At 38.4% G+C, this 21,696-nt stretch overlaps 2 protein-coding genes across 5 annotated transcripts; both read left to right on the forward strand.

Moving 5' to 3' along the window:
• The first annotated feature begins 1,809 nt into the window (after nt 1–1,809).
• Nucleotides 1,810–16,562, forward strand: LOC113669706 (uncharacterized). Of its 2 annotated transcripts, none has more exons than XM_089210511.1 (13): nt 1,810–2,776; nt 3,170–3,277; nt 4,248–6,956; nt 7,631–7,720; nt 8,288–8,324; nt 9,307–9,662; nt 10,030–10,271; nt 10,551–10,840; nt 11,744–12,076; nt 12,215–12,359; nt 13,073–13,138; nt 13,726–14,965; nt 15,370–16,562. In XM_089210511.1, exons 1-13 carry the CDS (start codon nt 2,095–2,097, stop codon nt 15,372–15,374), a joined length of 6,303 nt encoding a protein of 2,100 aa, XP_089066637.1. In that variant the 5' UTR covers nt 1,810–2,094; the 3' UTR covers nt 15,375–16,562. The 2 variants fall into 2 exon arrangements, with proteins under 2 accessions (XP_089066637.1, XP_089066638.1); XM_089210512.1 differs by having other exon boundaries at nt 13,073–13,108.
• Nucleotides 15,371–20,538, forward strand: LOC149043673 (tyrosine-protein kinase receptor Tie-1-like). Of its 3 annotated transcripts, none has more exons than XM_089210674.1 (6): nt 15,371–15,473; nt 17,327–17,452; nt 17,911–17,975; nt 18,384–18,454; nt 19,015–19,082; nt 19,566–20,538. In XM_089210674.1, exons 3-5 carry the CDS (start codon nt 17,928–17,930, stop codon nt 19,079–19,081), a joined length of 186 nt encoding a protein of 61 aa, XP_089066800.1. In that variant the 5' UTR covers nt 15,371–15,473; nt 17,327–17,452; nt 17,911–17,927; the 3' UTR covers nt 19,082; nt 19,566–20,538. The 3 variants fall into 3 exon arrangements, with proteins under 3 accessions (XP_089066800.1, XP_089066799.1, XP_089066801.1); XM_089210673.1 differs by having other exon boundaries at nt 19,015–19,055; XM_089210675.1 differs by having other exon boundaries at nt 19,015–19,055; nt 19,620–20,538.
• The last annotated feature ends 1,158 nt before the right edge of the window (nt 20,539–21,696 follow it).

Here is a 21,696-nt window from a genome sequence, read left to right on the forward strand (position 1 = left end):
CGTAACATAAGGTTTTGCCAGGTTAAACCTAACTTATGTCCTTTAAGGTACCCTTTGGCAATTAGCGGCTACCGAGGTGATTTTGCATAAATTATTTTTTTTGTGTGGAGAGGTTTAACTTTTGATAATTTTTGTAGCATGGACGTCAAAGCACAAAATCTAACCCAAGCTGGATGAATAACGAAGATCATGTACACAATCCAACATGTTCAAGATATTCATAAATTACCATTACATATAGAGCCATTGACGGCCAAAACATTTGTGTAAAAATATATTTCATCGGATGGCAACAGCAATTTTTACGAGATGGTAAAAATAACCAAAACCATCATGACCTATTCATATTGACCTATATGTAAATAGTGAAATTTAAAATATTTCATATCTAGCCCACTCATGAATTTTTGGAATAAGGAGACCCTAAATTGTTTAAAAAACAGTAATCTGAAAGTTGACTTTGCAGGAAATGGCCAAGAGAGGCTGTTTATTTTTGTCCAATGAAAAGTGTATGAAAATAGCTCTTTTTTTGTTTTCTCTGAAATTGAAAACCAGTTTTTTTTGGTCTTCTTGGCTCCTTTTTTACAAATTCTAGGGGCCTAAACTTGAATGTTGTAAATTACCAAAATCCTCGAAAAGCTCTAGAAAAAATAAAGCCCACTTTATGTTATGGACATTATGTTACAGACATTATATTACAGACATCACATTATAGACATTATATTATGGACATTATGACTGCATAACTTTAATTATGGTAATTCTTTTGGGAGAAATAAATGCTACATGCATACCAATTTTGTTCAAATTTATGACATCCAAGTTTTCAGTGTTTTTGACTAGACACTAATAACCATAACCGTAACAACAACTGTACATTAGCAGTAGCAACACCAAGCTGACATGAGGAGTATAAATTTTCAAAAAGTTTGAGTCCAAGTGTGAATTAAGTTTACTGAAAGACATGTCATATTTAGAGTCAGTACCTTCTTTTATAATATCTGAAGATAACAAATTAAAATATAGCATGCAATGTTTCAGAAATGTAGCTTAAAACAAGCAATACTACAACTTTCAAAGGCCATTGCACTGATAATATTATCGAGAAAGGTGTCAATTCATACAGTTCAGTGCAGTTTAACTGCATGATTCAGTGTAGTGTAACTGCATGATTCCCATATTGACGAAAATTTTCTTAACACAGTGTTGTTTGCTTATGATTATGTAGTTTGCTTGTGACTGTGTAGTTTTTGTCCTTGTTGGGATGGTGATAGATGATGCTTTTGCAATTATGTCTCAAGTGACCAAGTTGTAGCAGTGATCTTTGCAGGGTGGTAAATGGAGGTTGTGCAGTCTTGCTTTGATTGTTAACTGTAGTTTATATATTTGTGTCTGCTTGTGCATCGTTTTGGAGCTATGGAGGTTTTAAGGTTTAGATATAATGGTTACGCCGGCAATAGTCAGATCTTTGTGATGCTGCATGAAGTAGTAAAAACGGGTGCGGCTTTTGTATTAATGCTCGTACAACTGTGATTACTTTTATTATTAGATACTTCTTAGGCGAAATGGGGAATTTTGTTAGATATAATAAATACTAAATTTTAAGATTAAGTTTCTCTTTTTAGATTAGTTTTTTATTTTAGCAGTATAGTATATATCATTTAATTATTTTAGTGATGTGTAGGTCCACATTAGCCTTCTTGGCTGCCAATTTGTTACCTGCATTATCAAATAAAATGATAATGATGATGATGATGATGATTAAGAATCAAACGTCAACCAGCCAGAACTGACCGGGTTTAAGGCCCTAGAGAGGAAAAAAAAAACTTATTTCCCCTTAACCTTTCAAATCGCGTTTCATTTCTGCTGTTTATGTCTCTGGTTGTTACTTTGTAAACTGAAAAACAAAACTCTTTCTTAATCTAGAAACTGGGTTGAAATGAAAAATCTCAGATTAAATCTCTTATTAGGTTCTTTCGTTGGTGTTCCTTGCTTAAAAGGATTTAGAAAATGACATCACGATTTGAAACCATTCTCGGTCTCAATTGGCTATCGGGATTTTTTTTTTGGAATGGGTTTGATTAACATTACTTAATGTCAATTCTCTTTTTGACAGGTCATCCTGGAAAAGTTATTATTATGACTACGGCTATTTCGCCATTTGCGTCTACGAAAGAGACTACCAACTATGCAAGGCTATGCCGCCTCCTGGTGGATGTTGGATCTCAGGTGCTTCGGTCCACTTTTGACAAAATACATCCACCAGCGACTCTACATACAGTTTTGGGAAGTACCTCAGTGCATTACACCACATTGCAATCACTGTACAAAGGGAGGAAGAAAGTGCTGAATCCCACGCAATGGGGAAAGTTGTACCCTACTCACGCACCCGTGTCTTCTGCAGCCTTCGATATCACACTTCTAACGGTGCTTCTTAGAAATATCTGTGGCTTGGGCCCTCCCGCCAATGGATGGGATCGTCTTCCCCTAGCTAAAAACATAAGCATCGCAGATGACATCGCCAGAGTGAAGTATTACAGGAACGCTGTATACGGAAGGGCTTCTCAAGCCTCTGTGGATGACAGTAGTTTTAGTGCTTACTGGCAGGAAGTAAGAGAAGCTTTGGTGAGACTCGGAGGAGCTCATTTTAGAGCTGAAATCGACAACCTTGAGCACGACTGCATGGATCCAGATATCGAGGAGCACTATCGTCAACTGATGAAACAATGGAAGAAAGACGACGACAGCATCAAAGACAAGCTTGAAGAAATTGAAAGTAAGTAAAACATTATCCACTGCCAATGTAGATGAATCAGAAGGCTACAAAAGTATATATTTCCAATTAACACGGTAGTGTAGGTCAGCTCATGATGTTTTCATCATTGTCGGAACTAGTCTCATATTTGGAAGGTATATTTGCGTTGTGTGTAAAATGAGGAATTAACCCAAATGTTGACACTATGTTTTCATTTGCAGTATTTTTGTCTGTTCGTGGGTACTCGTGTACAACAGCTAGAGTGCATTTGTTGATTTCTAAGCGTCTTATTGCGTTTGATCTATTCGGAATCGATTAGATATTGATATACATATCATTGTTTTATCTGCACCTAACGTGGAGCTGCGATATAAATTTACTTATAGAAATGCGCATACCTTTTGAAATTTTCAGATTTGCTGTATAACACGAGAGACACAATTGACAAGATAGAGATCGAAGTCAAAGAGGTGAAAGACAAGCTGAGTAGTCTGATGGCCTCAGCTGAAAAAAGCGTACAAGGTTAGCTGGTAGAGAGAGCTACTCACAGCAAAAAAAATTATTAAGAGCGACGCTGTTTTCTTGGGTACATAGCGCAGCTCATATGCATTACGACGGTAAGCGCTGTATGTCGGCCAACACAGCATACTTTACTAGTCTAAGAGCACACCTTGGTCAATACTGGCACTGGCTTTACACGAAGATTCTATGTAATGTGTGGGATGCTACCGAATCTGAGATTTTCTGCCCTGGCTACCTCTCGGATTTGATGGTGTTTTGACAGCCCCCATACATATGTATCATCGTAGTCGGGATAGTTTATCGTCTTATTTTAGTATTACCTTTCTTATAATGAACCTAACTTCCTAGTAGCGTTAGGTGTGACCCGCATATTTCGGAATGAAATAACCAAGTCCCTCCTCCTGGCGTATTAGAGTATTCAATTCTACATGGGAAAATAGCTGAATGAGGATCGTCTTGAGTAAAATGGGTTAGAATAAGATGTATGTGGTTATTTTACATTTCCTGAGGAAAAGACTGTTGGCAAAACCTCCCACTTCATTGCAGGCGAGCCTCCAGTTTTCTGCAGCATTTTTGATGAAACCGCGTGACAAAGAAGGCAGAAAGACGTTGTTTGGTTTTCATTTATTAGTTCGTAGTCTCGCTATATCCCGAAAAAGCCTTGCTCAGACTACGGCTCCAATGATATGAATATCTATCTCCCGAGTAATTTATTTTACGACAGAGTTTCGCTGTTAGACACCGCTAAAGTCGAACAAACAGAATAGGTTCAACTGAATTCATAATCTAAATGGCTTTTAATCAGTAGGCATGAATCATACACTAAAACCTTTTTGCATCGTCCAAGTAATTTCTTTAACAACGGTATCGTACTCATTCGCATATTTAAATTCAGTGCCGAATGACAGGGACGTACCACAATTTTCAACGCTGCATTCATTAGATTTCTTACTTATTTTTCTACTTCTAGGTATTTTTGATCCAACCGAGCTTATCAATGGAATTCGCCAGCTGTACAAGACTCGCGAGGGATGGCTCTCACCATTTCCATGGTGTGAAGAGTTTCAGTTTTTTCTTGACAATATTTTTACAAGGCTCAAAGTGGTCAGAAGAAAGAAAACGAGAGGAGAAATCACTGACGTATTTGTGGACATGTCGTCAATACTAGACCCGTATGAAGGGTGTTCAGCGCCGAGAACAGTGTTGATTGAAGGAGAACCTGGTATAGGAAAAACCACCTATTGTAAAAAGTACGTCTACGACTGGGCCACAAAACAGCAAGCACCTCAGGGCTGCGGCTCAACAGCATTAAAATTGGTATTGTTGCTGAAATGTCGAGATATCCACTCTGACGTTTGGGAAGCCATTGATGATCAGCTGCTGCCCCTAGGCATCGATGAAAAAGTCAAACAACAATTTTTTGAGTTTATTCGCGAAAATCAGTCCAGCATTTTATTGATATTGGATGGATTGGATGAGTTACCATCCGGGAAATTGTCGATGTTTTCCAAATTAATTGAAGGAAGAGTACTCCCCAGATGCCACATAGTTGCAACAGCAAGACACGGAGTTGGAAAAGAGGTGAGAAAATGTTGTGATGCGCTGCTTCAGATCGAAGGATTCACTAAAAAGCATGTGAAAGGATTTGTCACCAAGTACTTTGAAGAAAGGCCGGATTTAGCCACCAAGCTCTCGCAACGGATGTCGCGAGATAAAAACCTGATAGAAATAGCGGCCAATCCTCTAAACACAGCACTTCTTTGCCTTTTATGCGAAGAGTTTGAGGGCACACTCCCCGAAAGCAGAGCTCAACTGTACTTGGATATGGTTGAATGTGTTTTGAGAAGATATAGAAAAAGGAAGGGACTACTAGAAACGATCGAAGACTTGACAAACTATTACAAACCGCAATTGAATCACCTTGGAAAGGTAGCGTTGAATGGTTCACTTGACGATAAGTTGGATTTTAGTGAAAGTGAATTGAGAAACCATGCAAAAGACCTGACTGAATTTGGATTTCTGTCAGCGCAGCCCGGTGGCAGCAAACTGAGACAAACACTGCATTATGCCTTCTTACATAAAAGTTTTCAAGAATTCTTTGCAGCATTCTTCATTTGTTCTCAGATTCAAAGCAAGGAAATGAAACTTGAAGAACTTGTTTCCGATCCAAGGTATTTCGTTGAACTTAAACAAATACTTTTGTTTTCAGGTGGAATTTTGGCCATGAAATGCGATGAACAAGTTGTGGCTCTTGTAAAGAGTTTAACAAATGAAGTCAACAAAAATGAAGGCCGTGGTGGAAAAATTGTATTGGAGGTCATCAACGAATGTAAAAGAGAAAAAAGCGATTTTCACTCGCATTTATCGAAGTCGTTTGGAACTGATTTGAATCTGACCAATTTGTCTTTGTCTCAAAAAGTTATTAGTGTTGCGGATGCTACATGTATTGCCGAGGCAATCAAAGTGAACAAGACGCTAACCAATTTGAATTTGTCTAGGAATGATATTAGTGATGCGGGTGCTACATGTATTGCTGAGGCAATGAAAGTGAACAAGACGCTAACCAATTTGGATTTGTCACTTAATGGTATTAGTGCTGCGGGTGCTACATGTATTGCTGAGGCAATGAAAGTGAACAAGACGCTAACCAGTTTGAATTTGTCTAGGAATGATATTAGTGATGCGGGTGCTACGTGTATTGCTGAGGCAATGAAAGTGAACAAGACGCTAACCAATTTGGATTTGTCACTTAATGGTATTAGTGCTGCGGGTGCTACATGTATTGCTGAGGCAATCAAAGTGAACAAGACGCTAACCAATTTGAATTTGTCTTACAATGGTATTAGTGATGCGGGTGCTACATGTATTGCTGAGGCAATCAAAGTGAACAAGACGCTAACCAATTTGTATTTGTCTGAGAATCGTATTAGAAATGCGGGTGCTACGTGTATTGCTGAGGCAATGAAAGTGAACAAGACGCTAACCAATTTGGATTTGTCATTTAATGGTATTAGTGCTGCGGGTGCTACATGTATTACTGAGGCAATCAAAGTGAACAATACGCTAACCAATTTGAATTTGTCTTACAATGGTATTAGTGGTGCGGGTGCTACATGTATTGCTGAGGCAATCAAAGTGAACAAGACGCTAACCAATTTGTATTTGTCTGAGAATCGTATTAGAAATGCGGGTGCTACATGTATTGCTGAGGCAATCAAAGTGAACAAGACGCTAACCAATTTGAATTTGTCGTACAATGGTATTAGTGGTGTGGGTGCTACATGTATTGGTGAGGCAATCAAAGTCAACAAGACAGTAACCAACTTGAATTTGTCTCATAATCGTATTAGTGATGCGGGTGCTACATCTATTGCTGAGGCAATCAAGGTCAATAAGACGCTAAGCACTTTGACTTTGTCTCAGAATGGTATTAGTGATGCGGGTGCTACGTCTATTGCTGAGGCAATCAAGGTCAACAAGACGCTAAGCACTTTGAATTTGTCTCAGAATGGTATAAGTGATACTGGTGCTACATCTATCGCTGAGGGAATCAAAGTCAACAAGACGTTAACCACTTTGGATTTATCTTTCAATGGTATTAGTGATGCCGGTGCTACATCTATTGCTGAAGCAAACAAAATCAACAGGACGCTAACTAAGTTGGATTTGTCTATCAAAGGTATTAGTGATGCTGGTGCTACATTTATTGCCTAGGCAATCAAAGACAATAAGACGCTAACTAATTTGAATTTGCAATTTGATTGCTTTCTGGCGAGGGGAGATATTTGACCCCAAAGTTATCAAAGATTTGGATGAATCGAAAAGTCTTAAAACGTAGTCATTTATTTCCTCTGTTGTTTGACAAGCCATCAATCAAATTCACTGATGCATGAGTTGCACATTAATTTAGGATGTAACAATATGTATGTAAACTATCAGAGTTATTGCTTAAATACCATCGCACTGAGAGCTTAATACATTGTACCTATTTTGAAGCGATTTCTTCGGTGAAAACCTTATTCTCAGGTTCTTCAACCCATCTGAAAACCAAGTTCTCTCCCCCTGAAAATAACCAAAACAGAAACCAGTTTGCCTGTTTGAGTTTTGAGGTAGACTCTTTAAACTGGCAAAGTTTCATTGAAATCTGTGGGATTGCAGTAGAACGACTACCTGGTGCTCTCGTGAAGACGCTCCCTTTTCCCATCATTTTAAATGTAGAATTTTCCCCAATCTGTCCTTCAGTTTAAAGGAAGATTAAATTGGCTGTTGTGAGGGTTGAAGGAATAGGTACATTTGAGTTTAACATGAGGAAGACACTGAATGCTAATTTTGCTCTATCCTTTTTGGTCTTAGTTACTTCACCCCCATCAAATATGTTCACCACTGGTCGAGAAAAAGAACAAGAAGAACTGCCTAAAACTATGAGACTTCAGGAAAGAAAAGGTAAAGTGAAAAAAGAATGTGGAACTCAGATTAAGTCAAATCTAATATGAGATACTAAGTTTATACAGTAGTAGGTGTTATAAATATTAGAAATATTTACGAACTTTTAAGCCCAGGGAACTTGCTTGAGATAAATCTATATCACAACTTGTAGTTTTTATTATTTTAACATTGGCTGGTGAATTTTTTCTTCTGTCATAGGATGAAATACAACTGTATAGCTGCCCTTTAGTTCATGTAATATTCTGGAAGAGTACCTGAAACTGGAATATTGTTGGCAGAGTTTTCTTCAAGAGAGCAGAAATGTAGATTCCTTTCATAGGTTGTCCTCTTTTGTTGAAGTGTGATTGACTCTCAATGGCTTCTTGTGATGTTTTCCTTGTTCCATATGGGTTATTGTTTACCTGGGTTTTGCTTTCTGTTGTGCAGCTCAATTTAAAGAGAACTATTATATGTTTCATCTGCTATAATAACTCAACCTAAAGTCTTGAAACTTGAGATGATAGTCTTTACTTTGACTGCTTAATTTTCCCCTTCTTCTTTCATGTTTTCTTCTTCTGAAAAAAGAGTTTTCTACGAGGAATAACAAGATCTTTGTTGGGAGGTAAATATACTTGAAAAGTGGAGTACAGTTATTAAATTTTTTGCCTTCTGATTGACTGAACATAGGCATGTAACCTCAAGCTCCAATCTCATTGCTTGGCTTCAACAAATATGTTCCATAAATTTGTTAGCAAAGGGAGAAAGAAATATCTGTGAGCGAGCTATGTAGCAATGTTGGAAAAGAGCAGATTTCTTCTTGTGAGCATTTTTAATGAGCAATTACTCTCCTCAGGCTGACAGAAAATGAGATTATCATTACCAAATTGGGATTATTCACCTTGTTGGTTATTTATCATCTCATATTTGGCACGCTCCCGCAGAATAATAGTTAGTTAGTGCTTTTGTTCAACTTCAAATTTGGAGTACCTAAGGTAAATAATTGAATTATGCAATTATGAGGTGGAAGAAAATTTTCCAGAAATGTATGCATTGAACAGCGTGCACAGAGAGGTATTATATGATCAATAATGTTATTATTACTATTATTATTATTATTGTTAAATTACTGTTTTTGTTGTTTATAATGCCTTTTGCTCCGTCGAAAAGAAGACCAAATAGCCAATACGGAGGAAGAACCATATTCAATTTAATAACACAATTCGATCTTAAATACAAAGAAACCTCGCTAGCACTCGGCCTTACAAGCGTAATTGTAATAACCTGGAAATCAACTGATAACTTACTTCTTGACTGCCTCCGTACTTGTGACAAATAAATGGTTAGCATAAACTGGTTGGCGTGGTTGAAAATGAACTGAACAACTTACCAAACTAGATTACGCGTCTTAAGTGAAACGTTTTACGCGACAAACGTTGCGATAATTATTGCGATATATAAATTCAAACGGAGCGCGCGCCGAACGGTAAACAGAAATAACGCGCACGGTACATTTAACAATTAATTATAATAAAATGAATGTTCAGTGAAATTCCCTTCCTTTTCCCCTTCTTTTTGTATTTGATTTCACGTCTCTCATTTTACAGAAGCAAGATTACCGAGGAAGGAGGGGCACTAATGATCCAAAACGTTCCATCGCGTGTAATGATCCCTCCTAAAGCTCTGCCTACATGTACAGAGGTCACTTGTTCTTTATGGAATCTGCACATTCTATCACCACCCCTTGGAAGAAACGAGGCCTTAGTAAGCAGTGTGATGAAACTAGCCTGTGGAAGCATTCCTAGTACAGAGAAACGTTACGAGTTCAATGTGAAAGTGAAGTTGGCTTTATCCCACAGTGCTAGTGACACTAAAGGATACGAATTGGTGATCAAAGAATTGATCAGTGAGAAGACCAATGATTGGAGGGACTTGGAAACCAGATGGGCTTGGACACCATCAGGTGAAGGCTATGTTGGTAATTTACAGGGTGCAGCCATCCTTCTTTAGACAACTTGATCTCTTTCTTTGCACAAAACCACAAGCAACTTTGACTGTATAAGAAGATGCACAAGCTTTGTATTCCTTTCTTATAGACTTAGTTGTGATTGAAGTTGGTCGTTTTAATGTTCATTTTTATTTTATGTGATTGTCCAACGACCACTTTAGCTGTTTTACTTCTTCTGATATAACAATCGTGGTTGCCAGACACAAATTTAAAAATCTGTTTGTAAAAATATGACGTTGAATCAACAAAGATATATGATTGAAAATAGAGGGTTTCTTAGTTGTCACAAGGAAAGTTAACAATACCATCTGCCTCATTACAGATATTAAAGATGAGTATTCCGGCGTGGAAGAATTCCCAGACTGGTTATTTCCGTTTGCAGAGGCAGAAATTACGAGTTTTTCTTCATTTGCGGTGGTCTGGCGTCTCAAGTCTTTCACGTTTAAAAACCCTTTGACTTTGTCATCTTCCTTTCCCTGCATTCTGTCAGACTATCCAGGAGTGAGTGTAACATTCCCCGAGAGTTCTCTCCCTACAGGAAAACTTTTCGCTCTTACCGTAAAGGTACGTGTGCATCACTTCCACCAGAATATATCGTAATAATTTACATATTAACATTAAGCTTCTGCTGTTAAAGAAAAGATTTATGAACACGAAAGCAGACTTATCAGCCTATACTTCGATAAGCATGATGTTTCGATGTACATAATTTTTGCTACTTACCTTCAGTCAGCGACTTCTGTGAGTAATGATTGGGTATTCATTTTGCCTTACCGGTTCTTTATTAAGTTGTGGCGCTTTTGAGTTTTCATTAGTTCACACAGTACAGCTTCATCTTTGAAGGTGCAAGAGGTTCCATGCAGTAATGCTAAAGAACTACTAGTTGCTGGACCTATTCTTCACATCTTACCTTCTGAACCAGTTCAGCTTTTAGCACCTGCTAAGCTCACAATCCCTGTTATACTCGGGGAAGACATACCCAAATTTCCGGATTATTCGGCCACGGACGTCAGGATATTTTGCCGAACCTCTGAAGATGATGAAAGAGAATGGAATGAAGTCACAGAGCAGTTAAAAGATATAGCGGTTCTTGAAAATGGGACAGTGACGTTTACAGTAAATCACTTCTCAGAGTAAGTATACTCTTCTGACTGTTTCGAAAGCAGCAATAAACTGCAAAGAATTCACGTAGGTAGGGTCTTTGCAAATCTTTAGAGAAAAGACATGTATCATTAGGTGACACCTGGGTGTACAAAAATGTGGACGTCTCTGTTAGACCTACAGGAAAGAGACTAAAAACAAGAACAAAGGAAACCAAACGACCAGATTATTACACTAAATCCGATTCGTCACCTCGTATTTATTATCAACCTTAATGGACCTTGCAGGGATCTCAGTTTATTACGCACATCGCGGTATGACTCGGATGCTGAGAATATATTTTTAACAATTCTGGGGACTGGCTTTAATCCTTTGTGCCTGATTTTATGGTCAATTACCCATCTTCCAATGAAAAATGTTTAAATGGCGAGGAAAAAGGCATGGTTTATGGCCTTTCGGTTGTAAGCATAATTCTAACATGTTTTACGATGTGAAATTTCATTATGCAATACCTTCGAATGAATTGTATTCGATATAAATCGAGAGAGGTTGTTTTACATTCACAGTCACAGCGTTGGTTCATTCACTAGAGAGCTCGTGTATCCCGCTGAAAGGACTTGACACTTTTGATTCAAATACCTACTTGGGGTTCAAATGTCCCACCCCATCCGGGTAAGGTTCAAGTTTCTCGTTCACGGAAAGGCCTTTTTGGTCAAATTCCCCTCCTTCTCGGGCACGGACGTCAGTCAAATGTCCTTGGGTTGCCTGGAAGGGGGGGTTGTTGAATCTCCGGATTGATCGGCGCATTAGCAGTTAATTCGTGATTCTGAGCAAGGGATAATTTGTTTTTATTCTCTTGTTCTAAGATGTACACGCTCTGATTTGTTGATGACTATATGAAAAGATGTTGCTGAGTCTGTGTCGTTTTCCTTTAGGTTCTGGGTTTGGATTGACCCATTGAAACGACCCTTTGTTATGCTAAAGAATCTTGCCGATGGCCTCTGTAGAAAGCTGATGTTACAACAAGTAGGATTTTTCGCTCGTTTATATGCTAGAGGAAAACCTACAAACTACTTGCTGACTCTCTACTGCTTCCCACTCCATCTTAAAGAACAAGTGTATACTCCTCTACCTCCAATTGCTCGCAACGTTTGTGCTCAAGGGGGAGGAAACTCGCTCAAGCCACTGTGTAAAGAAGATCAGATGTCTGTGTCTCTTTCCCAAGCATTTACTGTGATGCAAGAAGAAAATCTAGACAACTTCTTGACGTGAGTTTATCGATTTTTGCTCATCTATTTCCATCGTGTCCGAAAACTTGGAGCAGATATGTAAGGAGAAACGCATCCTTTGCCTAGACAAAAAGAAATACCAAGTATTTATATATTGTTTTAATTCGTTTGTGCTAGGTTTCTCGGAACTGAAGCTTTTGAAAGAAGTTTGCCAGTAGCCATTAGCGACCTCAGTAACCTGCAAGTACAGCTATACACGGGGAATCAATTTGATAGGGAAACATTATGCACGCTGTATTTCATACCGACCGTTTCAGATCAGGTATGTGGTATATGAAGTTGGGGAGCTGTTTTGGAAACTTAATTTTTGCAGCTCTTACCCTTCGGCTGAGTAAATCTCAGGATTCACCCACCCCAAAGATACCTCCATCTATCCGACCGGTCTACGGTCGTGTGTTAAGTGCGTGACTAGGAAGCTTCACAGAAGATTAAGTTAGCTCTTTCAAATAACTCCTTCGCTGTACTTCTTTTTCTATTTTATCACCATCTTGCATCGTTGCATTTCTTTGGTACTGGTGATATTAAGTTCGACTTAAATTGCCACTGGCAGAGCAAAACTACTCTTTTTGTGGCATATCTAGTCAGACACTTTGCTGAAGCCTGACTTTTGCATATTGTTAGTGAAAATAAAATGAGGACGCTACCACAAGGGCGATTTTACGTTCCCGTGAAATCACGGGTATAGATCGTACCAAAAATCGCTCTTAAAGCCGCAGCAAAAATTACCGGTGCGAATGGCCGCTAAGGTGAGAGGTGTTTTTTTAAAATGACCGGTGACCGCTCCATGACATAGAGTTTCCGCGGCTTTAAGGGACTCTAGCTTGGTAAAGGCACAGGGTATAATTTATATCCTTAGAGAGTCAAATGAACCATGAACCAATTGAGAGCAATTTTCCAGTGATAAGGCAAGAGAATTGATGGATATAAATGTCAGATAGAATATTTTTTCTAATATATTAAATTTCTCTGTTGCAGAGCTCTTCTCCCAGGAACTTTCCTTCTACAACACAGGTAGCCCTGCCTGAGCAAAAGGAAGATCATGTAAAAAAGCCAACGTTCTAAGATATTAAAGAAAACAGCTACAAGAAATTAGCAATTTCAACCGACACTTCAGATATCCACAGTTTTCAATGAAATATGTCCTTATCTTTCCAGATCTTAAATTTACCAATGGATCAAACAAAAGATTTATTAGAAGTTCCGTGTTATTTATATTTTCCTGAGCTTATGTTCAATATCATATTCTATCAGATGTGTCGCCATCGAAAAAAAATATATGATAACAATTGATCGTTTGATTTTGATGAAGTCACGAGCTGCAAAAAGCCTCCCATAAGTTTAGTTGTATTTTATTAGCGCTTTCCAGTTGTTGTTTAAAGGTATCAGTTCGTTAAAATTGGTCATGTAGTCTGATCGTCCGGGTGAGTGTAGTTCTGACGACCCTAGGGACTGTTTTCGGTAGTAGTGTCTGACGTTTTGACAAACTCAGCAGAAGTCATAATCAGAGGGTCCAGTGAAGGGTTGTTGCCAGTCGATTGTGTTATGTCCGGTTTGTGTAGACCGATTGGTCACGAATGCACACCCTGATAGATTCAGAACGATTCTAGAACCCTGTTATGTCATTTCAGGTTGCCTTGGAATCCAGCAAGGCTTTCCCCTTACCGAAAGCACCTGAAGTGACAGATTCAAGAATTTCCTCAGAAATGGTTTTGAATGTTACAATCTTAGCAGACGAGTGGAATTCACTGAAAGGTGGATTATCGACGTTTAACAGAGAACTTGCCATTAATTTGGCAAGCCGTACCGACACTCAAGTCACTGTCTTTGTCCCTCACGGTGCATGTGGAGAGGAAGAAAAAGCAGCAGCTGAGAAAAATTGTGTTACTATTATTGAGGCAAAGGAACTTATCGCGTGCACTCCCCTCGTAGAATTGTTTTTTCCACCGAAAGACCCTCGAATTGATGTAGTAATTGGTCATGGCGTGAAGCTTGGTCAACAGGCTCAGAAGATTAGAGAATCTCATGACTGCAAGTGGGTTCAAGTAGTGCACACTGCTCCAGATGAACTCGGTATGTACAAGGACTATCCGAAAGCTATCGCAAAAAGTGAAGAAAAGAACCAGCGTGAGGCTAGTCTATGCCAATTAGCTGACCTTGTCATGCCAGTCGGGCCTAAATTGAAAGGTTTCTACTCCACTCATCTACGCTCTTTCAACAAAGATCAGGATGTTGTGGAATTTACACCCGGAATTATGAGAGATTTAACTGATGCGACGCAGTCGCCACACGAGAATTACGTGTTTCAGGTCCTGATGTTTGGGCGTGGTGATGACGAAGACTTCGAGCTAAAAGGCTACGATATTGCCGCTGGGGCATTTACAAGTCATGAGCTGAAAAACGACTCCTATCATCTCACATTCGTTGGAGCGGCCGCAGGAAAACAAGACGAATTGGCAGCGAAGATTCTTCAACATGGCGTTTCTAAAAACCAGCTGTCTGTCAAAGAATATATCAAGGATAGAAATCGATTGAAAGAGCTGCTTCTTCGTATGGATCTTGTTATCATGCCCTCAAGAACAGAGGGCTTTGGACTCACTGCTCTGGAAGCCTTATCCGCTGGTTTGCCTGTCCTTGCTGGCCATAACTCAGGCTTTTCAAAAGCGTTGCGGGAGGCAGAATTTGGAGACCTCTGTGTAGTTGACTCCGATAAACCCGAAGACTGGTCAAAGGCGATCAAGAAGGTTCGTGAAAAGAAGAGGAAAAAGCGGCTAGAAGAGATACAACAACTGCGCAAATCTTATGGACAGAAGTACAACTGGGAAGAACAATGTGAGATTCTTGTGAGGGAGATAAGGAGAAAAGTTTTTGGTAAGCAGGCTCTTTTTTTCCCTTTCCTTCCTTGCTTTATTCAAATCTTCGACAATTGAAGCAATGGCTTTTTTGAGTCTGCTTTTTATCTGTTTTTCTCTTTTTTGTCCATTTATTCGTTTTTCTCGTCATTCGTTTATTGATTCATCGATTTACCTTTAATTTATTCATTCATTTACGTATTTAGTAATTTATAAACCTGTATGCTTATATATTCATGCTTAACTCTTTCTTCTTCATTCTTTCCTTTATTTATGTCTTCGTAACTTCCTCTCTCTCTTCTTTCCTCTTTCCTACCACTTAGTCCATCATCTCTTTGCCAATATTTCTACTACTTCTTGAAAATCATCTTACATTCTCTGAAACTGTAGATGTAAGCCTCTAATTACTGCTCTACTCTTCAGCGTAGAACCTCAGTTCATCGACAGTAAAGCTATCAAGACACCGTGAGAAGCACACAATATGGCGATTCAACACAGAACTTTTTACTACCGAAGAAGCTAGACAAGTAAAGCCTTTTTTTTAAATTTTTTATTTCATTGTATTACCAAGAATGCGTTTACTCAAATTAGGCTTTGTAAGATCACCAGATTTAGAGGTAAATATTTTAGTTTTGATAAAAATTTCCTCGTAGTGTAGTACTGACGTTTCATAGTCAATGGTTTAACCCAGAGACCGAACCAACAATTTAAAAGAAGGCATGTCACTCATAAACATTAAATGGATATTATATTTGTTTTTGACATTCCGTTTTTTTTTCCCACGAAAAAGTTATGTAACTCTGTCCTATTTGAGCTAAAAAGCTGACACGAACTATTCTTGCTGCGTGGGGATCCGCCACATCTGAGTCACAAAATATACGTCTTATTCAGATAAGTGTCGAGAGTTGTCCAAGAGTTGTCCGGGAGTTATCCTTCAACGTGCTCAGTGATTGGCTTAGACAACGCACACCAATTAATTTTAACCAATAAGATACAAACCAATAACCATCGCGACTTATTTACTGACGTTTTCCGTCAGGTAATTTTCCTTCAGGTAGTTTGTGTTTTTTTATTTTTTATTTTTTTACTTCGAGTAATCGACGGTTATGATTTAACACCCAAACGAACAGCGCTCCAAGAATAATAGGAATTGTTTCAGCACGTGAACTTTACGATGATTTGTTCGAACCTCCATCTACCCTACTGTGAGACTATGTAGCACTTAGTTGTTTAACAGGCAAGAACTCGAACAAATTCATGAATTTAAAGCTCAGACCTGTAGTAATCTCCTCAAAATCAAGTCTGTCAACGCCCATCAAATAGGATAACAAAACACGGCCTCTTTCGTACGTAAAATTGAAACAAATACTTGGTGACTCACACTGTAGGTTGCAAAAATATGTCGTTTTCCAGACCAACACCCCATAGTTGACTCTCTGGCGGTATTTCGGACAACATCTATGGAATACGCCCTGCCAGCCGGCAAAAAGCACGATTTCAACAGTATGAGACAATTGTGAAAGGTCTGTCGCAACGTACAGACGTGTATGAGAACAATAAGACATGCATTCTGTAATTCCGTAGGAAAACATAATCTTTCAAATAAACATACTACCATAAGTTTTTGTTGGTTCTTTTTCTTTGTAATGTCCAAAATAATAGTTATAAAAACTATTTCATTCTTCAATCCTCCACCCATAAGATAATTCTACCCTTCAGTTATTCCGTCATGCAGCGCGAAATTTAAATACACGCACATTAAAAAATCGAGCAGATGACGATAGTCTTCTACATGATTCAACGGCGCGGTAGGCTTCGGACGTTAACACCAGGTTTTACATGCTCTCATTACCTTTGCATCGCACAGTGAGCCTCTAATTGAATATATCTTTCACCAGTTTCAAGCAATATAAAGGAAAAAACAGTGACATCTCTTTACTTCAGGCACGAAAGCTGCAGTCGCCCCACCATCCACCCCACCGTGAATATTTGCATCCTAAAAAATCTACCAGAATCACCCCCTTCGAGGAGGATTTGTCTTATCGTCAGTTTTGACGATGGTTTAAATCTGCCGCACGTATGATAATCGGAAATTTTGAAAAATCCCGCGTGTATTTTGACGTTGTTTCCGCCGTTGTTCCAAAGTAGTAATAATATAATAATATTGAAATTACAGGATATCTGAAAATGTTTCTTAATTCTGCCTTTTTAAAAGATTTCAAATGAAAAGGTCATTTCTACTTGTGAGCTTTTTGCCTTTGCCCCTGTAATCTACTAGCTTCCACGACCGCTTTAGTTTGGTTTGTACAATTTCATTGTCAGATAACTCTTAGCATGAGACAGAATTTAGAAGATATCCTATTTCCGTACTTTCTTTTAGAAGATTCAGTGCCTGATTTTGGATCCTTTTGGTTTGTGCTGTTCGTTGCTAAATGTTTCTGGCAGATCACTAAAACAAAGGAGATAAAACTTCGTCTTCATAAGGCCAATGCACGACTAGAGATAGGTATGTAATAAAAAACTTTCATTACTTAGCATGCTTAGCGGCAGATCGCATGTACAACTAACAGTCATGTTCAATATCACAGTCGAAATTTTGACTTCATCGCGCGGCTGGAGCTCTATGAGTGAGGTGCTCAAAAAGTAGTCCTCGGCACATCAAAGTCAAAATTAGAGCTCCTTCGGCGCGCTTAGGTCAACTTTTTGTCGCTGATTTTCTTTTTTACTTGAGCAACAGGTAGTCGTGAATGATAAAATTTCCTTGACATAGCAGTATAAAAAATTACCCCTCAAAATTGAAGATTATCTGTAACGGTCGAATTGGCCTCGTCTCTGTTAAAGCAAGATGAACCTCTTAATGCAGTGATAGATTTATTTTCAACAGAACGTAGTGATGCGAACTTGATGTGGAAGTCGTTTTCTTTCTCTTTTTTGGTTGTATGTTAAACGTTCCTTCATTTTAAGGTGAGAGGCAAAGTGTGATGCCAGCAGCCTTGCTGTCATGGATTACCAAATCAAGTATCCAAAAAGTAGGTTAAGATTCATTTTTTGGGATTGATAATATCGATAGTGAACTTGCACAAATAAGCCGATGATGTTCAAGAAAAAATGTGAAAATATTTCCAATAAGTACTATAACATAGCTAGTAAATTTGTCTCATCAAATTCAATGCGCGAGCGTGCTTCATATTCCTATAGTGCACGCTCATGACGTCAGCAAACATATCCCTAGAGAAAAAGTTTCCATCGGGTTGAAAATGTTATAAAACAATTGGTTCATACGTCAGCTGTGTTCATCGAGATGTGAAGAACTTGGGAAGTTTAGAGAGCACTCAAGAAGCTATGCGTATACGAATATAATTGTAAATATTAACTGTCTTTGACCAGTCGCTTCATATAATTTTTAAGTTTTTTCACAGAATATTTGAAATCTTTAGGGCCGTCTTCCCGTGAAGTGGACAGCTTATGAGGCCTTGTTGTATGGTAATTATACCGCCAAAAGTGACGTGTAAGTATACCTGATTATCAGCTGTAGCAATTTTCCAACAAGTTTTATCAAAAGGATAACAGAGATGGTAAGTTTTGAGCTCCGCAAAGAAATAGAGAAAGATATTTTTCATCCTCTCACAAGCGTTGGACAATAAAAAAATTATCGAGTTCCCACTGAGGAATCGAACCTCAGACCATCGAATTCCGTTCTCCGATGCTCTACCACTGAGACACAGAGACTCTATGGTGCGCGAGGTCTTTTATGAAGTTCGTATGACACGCGTCTTGCATACTGCAAGGGTCACCGATGTCGTTAGATTCATGTTTGTAAATAGAATAAGAGAGAGAATCAGAGCGCGGAATCCGAAGGTCGGAGGTTTGATTCCTCGTGGGAACTCAGAATTTTTCCTTTGTCCCATACTTGTGACAAGACGAAAACATCTTTCTGTAAGTGTTATCAATTTTAATAAAGACATGAAGTCTATGCTTTGTCAAAGAATACATATATTTTAGTTGTCGTATATAATGTTAATGTCTTCAGTCACCTAATTTATATTTGTTTGATTTGTCTTTCTGCAGATGGAGTCATGGAGTTTTGCTGTACGAGATTTTCACCATAGGTAGATGTTTTTGCCATATACCATAAGGTAGTTGAATTGGTAGGAGTATCATGAGTGTTATTTCTGTCGTTTAACAGCTGTGTTCACCAGTTAACTTTTGATATACTCTTGCAAAATATCCAATCATAGCGAGAACCTTAAAGAGGGTCATTAGCCTATTCTCTTACACTTCGATAGGGGTGTCACTTAACTTCAGAGACCTACGCGGGTAGTCTTGAGTCAGGACTGACTGACCAGGATTAGTCAAAAGTCACGTAGTTTGATGTAAATGTCCTTTCGTCAATAGACGTGTTGATCTAAAAAATTTGCTATAATTATAGCGTATAGGAATGAAATGAAACTCTGTACCATGTGTAAGACTCGAGTACTCCTCGATCTCTTTGGGAATCTTATCGGTGTTTATCACCTTGCATGTAAATAACATTATCTCCTAGGATTTGTCGTCACAATCAGGAGCATAATTCGCGAAAGTGTGATGATATTTTAACGCTCACCCATTAAAATGCACAGGTTTCCCCCCTGGAGATGTTTATTAAATCATTACTGTTCTTTCGAGTACCCAAGAGAGGATCAAACAAGAATAATGAGAACGAGTGCTGACCATACAATTTTGGAACAGTCAACAAAAGTTAGTCCGTTGGGAATTACGGGTAGTTATCTTCACGTAAACTGCGCTTTGTCACGAAAGAGGAAATAAATGGATTGGCGACGGGACTTACGATGCACATACTGGAACTCCCTGCTATTCCCGGCGTCCAGTGTATTGTCTTGGCTGGAATAAGACTACTTATCGTTTCACGTACATTTTTTGATAAATGCAAAGCGTAACAGTAAATGACGCGATGATACCAGCTGAGTGAAAAAAAAACGGGGGAGGGGTGGGTCGAGTCGCATACTGTTTTGCTGGTAGTATCGCACAGTTAATTTATTTCGTTCTGTTTTACTAACTGAACGCCTGGAACCGGCTAATGACTCTAAGTCCCTGCATTTTTTAATTCAGTGGTCTTGCTTAAGAAATGGAAGTAATCCGTAATCAATGAACCTTTGCCTTTCGTACAATTACTTTGTATACTTATTATAATATGTGCACTATATTTAACAGTTGTTCCATGAGTCCGCACCTGATATGGCTTGGCTATACCAATCTCGTCCAATCTATCCAACAAGTCAGAAACAGGAACCTATTGGAATAATTGACCACACAACTTGACCACTAAGCTTGTACAGATGAAATGTTACCTGTAAATTCATGTCGGTTCATTCTGTCTATTGAATTTGAAAAATTGACCCCATCAGAAAATCTGAGTAGCCAAAAAAGTAAAAAGGAGACGTTGAATTCCACGTGTTTAAAAAAATATGTGGATCAAAAATTTGATCGAACCCAAACCCAAACCCAGAGGCTTCACAAAGCAGAAAAAAAATTGTTAGGTTAATATGTAGTTCAGATTAACGCTCGAATAAAATATGATTTGTTAAAAGCTTCTTAATAGATTCTTTGGTCTTTTTGTTTTATCGTTATGTAAATGAAATGGTTGTATTGAAGAAGACATTCAAGGAAAGATGACACCCGAGCCATGGGGTAAAAAATGCGGGGCAGAAAAGTTGATTGCTTTTAAAAAAGCAAAATGGTACTCGGTTACGCCAATTGTTTCGTAGATTTTATCGCACACCAATTTTTCAGTCAATACAACGGCCCCAAACCTGAACTCTACGGTCGCTATATCGACGACTGTATCAGCGCCACCTCCTCTACCAGAGATGAGCTGACTCAATTAATAACCGTTATCAACTCATTTCGCCTGGCTTTGAAATATACCTGGGAAATTTTCGACACTTCTTTGGCTTTTCTAGACATCAAAATTTCAATTAAAGTCAGAAACAAGAGCGAATAGATTTTTTGAGTTATTAAATTTTTTCACCTTTTGGTAATCCGTTTTTACAGTCAATTTTTCTTCAAATTAAAGCTACCTGAAGTCAATATCATTTCTGATCGTCAAAACGGCAAAACTTGAATCACACAAGCAACGGTTAGGTTAGGTCCGAAGCTGAATGAAAATTCAACGTAAGTAGTTTATTCAGCTGTACACAAAATACATTAATCTACGATCGAAGAAACGTTTAAGGGTACGTCATACAATACTTACTACACAAGCATTCAGGTGTCTTTGAGTTCCAACTTATAGGCAAGCGAAACATTTTGTGAACAAGTTGATTTAGTGTTTTGTTTAACTGGAACAGAGTAAAGCTTGTGATCGAGGATAGCTTTCGTTTCAATATCCTGACCTCAATTTCACGCTTCGAGTTTACGAATTAAGAGTTATATTCCTACTGAGACAAACGTTTGGTTAAATTAGTAAAACGTTATACCCTAATGTTCAAATGTTTTTCTGCGTGGTACCACAGCATTCAAAGAAGTATTGTTGCTGAAATGTCGAGAAATGCATTCTGATGTTTGGGAAGCCATTGATGATCAGCTTCTGCCCCCGCAAGAAATCGATAAAGAGTCAAACAAAAATATCATTTTATTGATATTGGATGGATTGGATGAGTAAGTAGTGTCAATTTTTTCCGGATTAATTGAAGAAAGATTACTCCCCAGATGCTACATAGTTGCAACAGAAAGACAAGAAGCTAGGAAAGA

Source organism: Pocillopora damicornis, chromosome 6 (genome assembly GCF_964200805.1).
Source record: "Pocillopora damicornis chromosome 6, jaPocDami1.2, whole genome shotgun sequence".
In the NCBI taxonomy this organism is placed as follows: domain Eukaryota; kingdom Metazoa; phylum Cnidaria; class Anthozoa; order Scleractinia; family Pocilloporidae; genus Pocillopora; species Pocillopora damicornis.

What these genes read in the sequence shown, in the direction of transcription:
- LOC149043673 (XM_089210674.1), top strand. Translation starts at nt 17,928, where the DNA reads ATGCCAGCAGCCTTGCTGTCATGGATTACCAAATCAAGTATCCAAAAA. An exon ending in CCAAATCAAGTATCCAAAAA is followed by an intron (nt 17,976 to 18,383) that starts GTAGGTTAAGAT and finishes TGAAATCTTTAG; the next exon opens with GGCCGTCTTCCCGTGAAGTG. An exon ending in TATACCGCCAAAAGTGACGT is followed by an intron (nt 18,455 to 19,014) that starts GTAAGTATACCT and finishes GTCTTTCTGCAG; the next exon opens with ATGGAGTCATGGAGTTTTGC.
- LOC113669706 (XM_089210511.1), top strand. Translation starts at nt 2,095, where the DNA reads ATGTCAATTCTCTTTTTGACAGGTCATCCTGGAAAAGTTATTATTATG. An exon ending in GTTGGATTTGTCTATCAAAG is followed by an intron (nt 6,957 to 7,630) that starts GTATTAGTGATG and finishes TTTTGGTCTTAG; the next exon opens with TTACTTCACCCCCATCAAAT. An exon ending in TACCGACCGTTTCAGATCAG is followed by an intron (nt 12,360 to 13,072) that starts GTATGTGGTATA and finishes TCTCTGTTGCAG; the next exon opens with AGCTCTTCTCCCAGGAACTT.